This window comes from Cebus imitator, unplaced genomic scaffold, assembly GCF_001604975.1.
Source record: "Cebus imitator isolate Cc_AM_T3 unplaced genomic scaffold, Cebus_imitator-1.0 Scaffold187, whole genome shotgun sequence".
Lineage (NCBI taxonomy): Eukaryota > Metazoa > Chordata > Mammalia > Primates > Cebidae > Cebus > Cebus imitator.
In genome coordinates, this window is record NW_016107502.1 from 1,850,336 (window position 1) to 1,852,730 (window position 2,395).

Below are 2,395 nucleotides of genomic sequence, written 5' to 3' on the forward strand. Positions count from 1 at the left end.
TATTTTGCAAATTTTTATATGCAATATAGCCTAGTGGTTAGGCACATGGTCACAAGAGTCAGGTTGCCTGGGATTGAATTCTGGCTCCACCGCTTATCAGGTATGGACGTAACCTCTCTGTAGTTCAGTAACTCCATTTATGAGAACGAGAATAATGCCTATTCTCCAGGGTCGCTGAAATGGTCAGATGAATTAGTACACAGAAAGTGCTTAGAATGATGCCTGGCACATTGAATGCGCTTTACAAATGAGCTGTTTTTATATCATCACAGTCATGGTTTCCACTAAGTGATTTACAGCCTACAGGACAGTTCCCATATAATCCCATTCGAATGCTTGTTCTTTCTGCCCTCTCTCTCCTTCAGCAGATGAGATCACCAGAGAGACTATAGACAAAACAAAAGATGGCCCCATGAGGCATATTCAGCATTCAGGTGATCAGCGGGACCCTCTCCAGCACACAGCTGACACTGTTCAGCTGCCTCCACTGGTAGAAGCTCTCCCGAAGTCAGAGGCAGCTGTTGGGGCAGAAGTGTCCATGACCTCCACAGGACAGAGCAAAAATTCCTCCCCAAAGAACACAAACATTTTACCCCCCATTGTATGACCTTTGCTGAGGGTGTGTCCTGCTCCTTTCCACCAGTGATTTGTATTGACAGCACTTACATTGGACAATACTTCAGACTGTTGCTTTTTAATACAGAAAAGTTTATTTAAAAAAACTCTGTTAATATGGCCAATTGGCACGATTTCTCTTATGAGGGATGGGGGAGGATGTCCTCACACTTAAATTCGTTCCATATGTGTTTGTGTGTTGGGGGTGGGAATAGTTTTTAACTATCAGTGTTATAGCATCATTAATGGAACTCTAAACAGACATTTTTTTGTTGTTCTTGCCCGTGACTGCCAACCTATGTCAGGATTTTTGTTTGAAAACCATAGAAGCTGAATTCAAAAGTAGCTTAAACAACAGAAGACATTTATTGACTTATATAATTGGGGAATCAGAAAGGGTAGATGTAGTTTCAGGCACAGCGGGATCCAGGAATTCAAATGAGGTTGTAGGGCTCAGAATCCCTCTTCGTCTATTAGCCTTGCTTCTCTCTATGGTTACTGCATCCTGATGGGAGGCTCTGCCCGGAAACTAACCACCAACATCCAGTCAAAAGATGCAGGCTTCCTTGCTGACAGGAAGTCTCCAAAATGATAGTGACACAGAAACTGTGCCTGGGAGACTGGGATGCAGTCTGGGCCCCAAGCCCACAGTGAAGGTGAAGGCACCGTGACTGATGCTTCCCTAGACTGCAGCAAGGGATGGAAGGTTTCCCAAAGGAGGGGAAGCTGAGTAAACACGCAGGACATACTGATTTATCCACCAGACCAGAAATCTAAGTAGGCCTTCTCACTGCCCTTTCTAATCCTTATCTACACAAATACATAACCTTTATGTGATTATAATAGGGCAGATAGAATTTTACCTGAAACAAGATGATAACATCAGAAACAATATGGAATATATAAAAATAGTTTTAGTTTTCTTTTTTACTTGCCATTTGGAATAACCTCCCCTCAATACACTTTTCATTTTACTTGTTGCATAATATTTTATGAACATTGACGCCAAGTCATTAAAGCAATGGATTTGGATGCAATATCCCAGGGAAGATCTTGAGTTAGAATAGCAGGGGGTTGAAAGAAAGTCCTAGGAAAGATAAATGTAAAAGGAGTTGACAGAGTTGAGGAGGTCCCCCAAGAGATCCAGAGCTATAGGAAGAAAATTAGAAGCCAATGGAAAAGTTTCTAAAAGGAAAGAAGGGTCAAGAATATAAAATTCCACAGAAAATTCAGGATAAGAACAGAAAGTATTTCTTAAGTAGAGTGATATGGATATTAAGTCAGAGCAGTATTAGAACAGGTATCTTATCCCAGGTTCTATAGCCAGCCAGAAAGCAACAAAACCAGCAACAGAATTCAGATCCTTGGGAATATTCTTGACACGAACTTCAACCATGGATGAAGTCGGAGGCGGACATTGTCTGCAGCTCTACAGAGAAAGGGAAACCAAGTCTTCAACATTGTAATTGGGATGATTTTGATTGAATATTAGAAAGTATCTTCTGATTTTCATGGTTATAAAAGGCTAAAATGAATTATTGATAAACTGTGGTTTAGTTTAAGAGAATGAGGAAGCTGCAAATTGTGACACAGAGACGGGGACAGGCTGAGTGACCTCCAGCAGGGCCCCTCAGTCCAGCTCTGCTGTACCTCTGGCATTCATCTAGTTATTTTTTCACTCCTGGGATTTCTCTACCTGATTGTTCCATTGGATCCCAAGAAAGCAAAACACGTGGAGTCATTTAGTTGTAATTTTTTAATTTTACGTCCTTGTGCTCAT

The 2,395-nt window shown here is 41.3% G+C and overlaps 1 protein-coding gene across 1 annotated transcript in view; it reads left to right on the top strand.

Moving 5' to 3' along the window:
• LOC108316292 (dual specificity tyrosine-phosphorylation-regulated kinase 4) overlaps positions 1-726 on the top strand; it is a 45,220-nt gene extending 44,494 nt beyond the window's left edge. The window contains exon 14 of the mRNA XM_037744861.1: positions 359-726. Within this exon, the coding sequence (XP_037600789.1) occupies positions 359-607 (249 nt within the window). The 3' untranslated portion in view covers positions 608-726. The remainder of the gene's footprint in view (positions 1-358) is intronic.
• Positions 727-2,395: the final 1,669 nt, after the last annotated feature.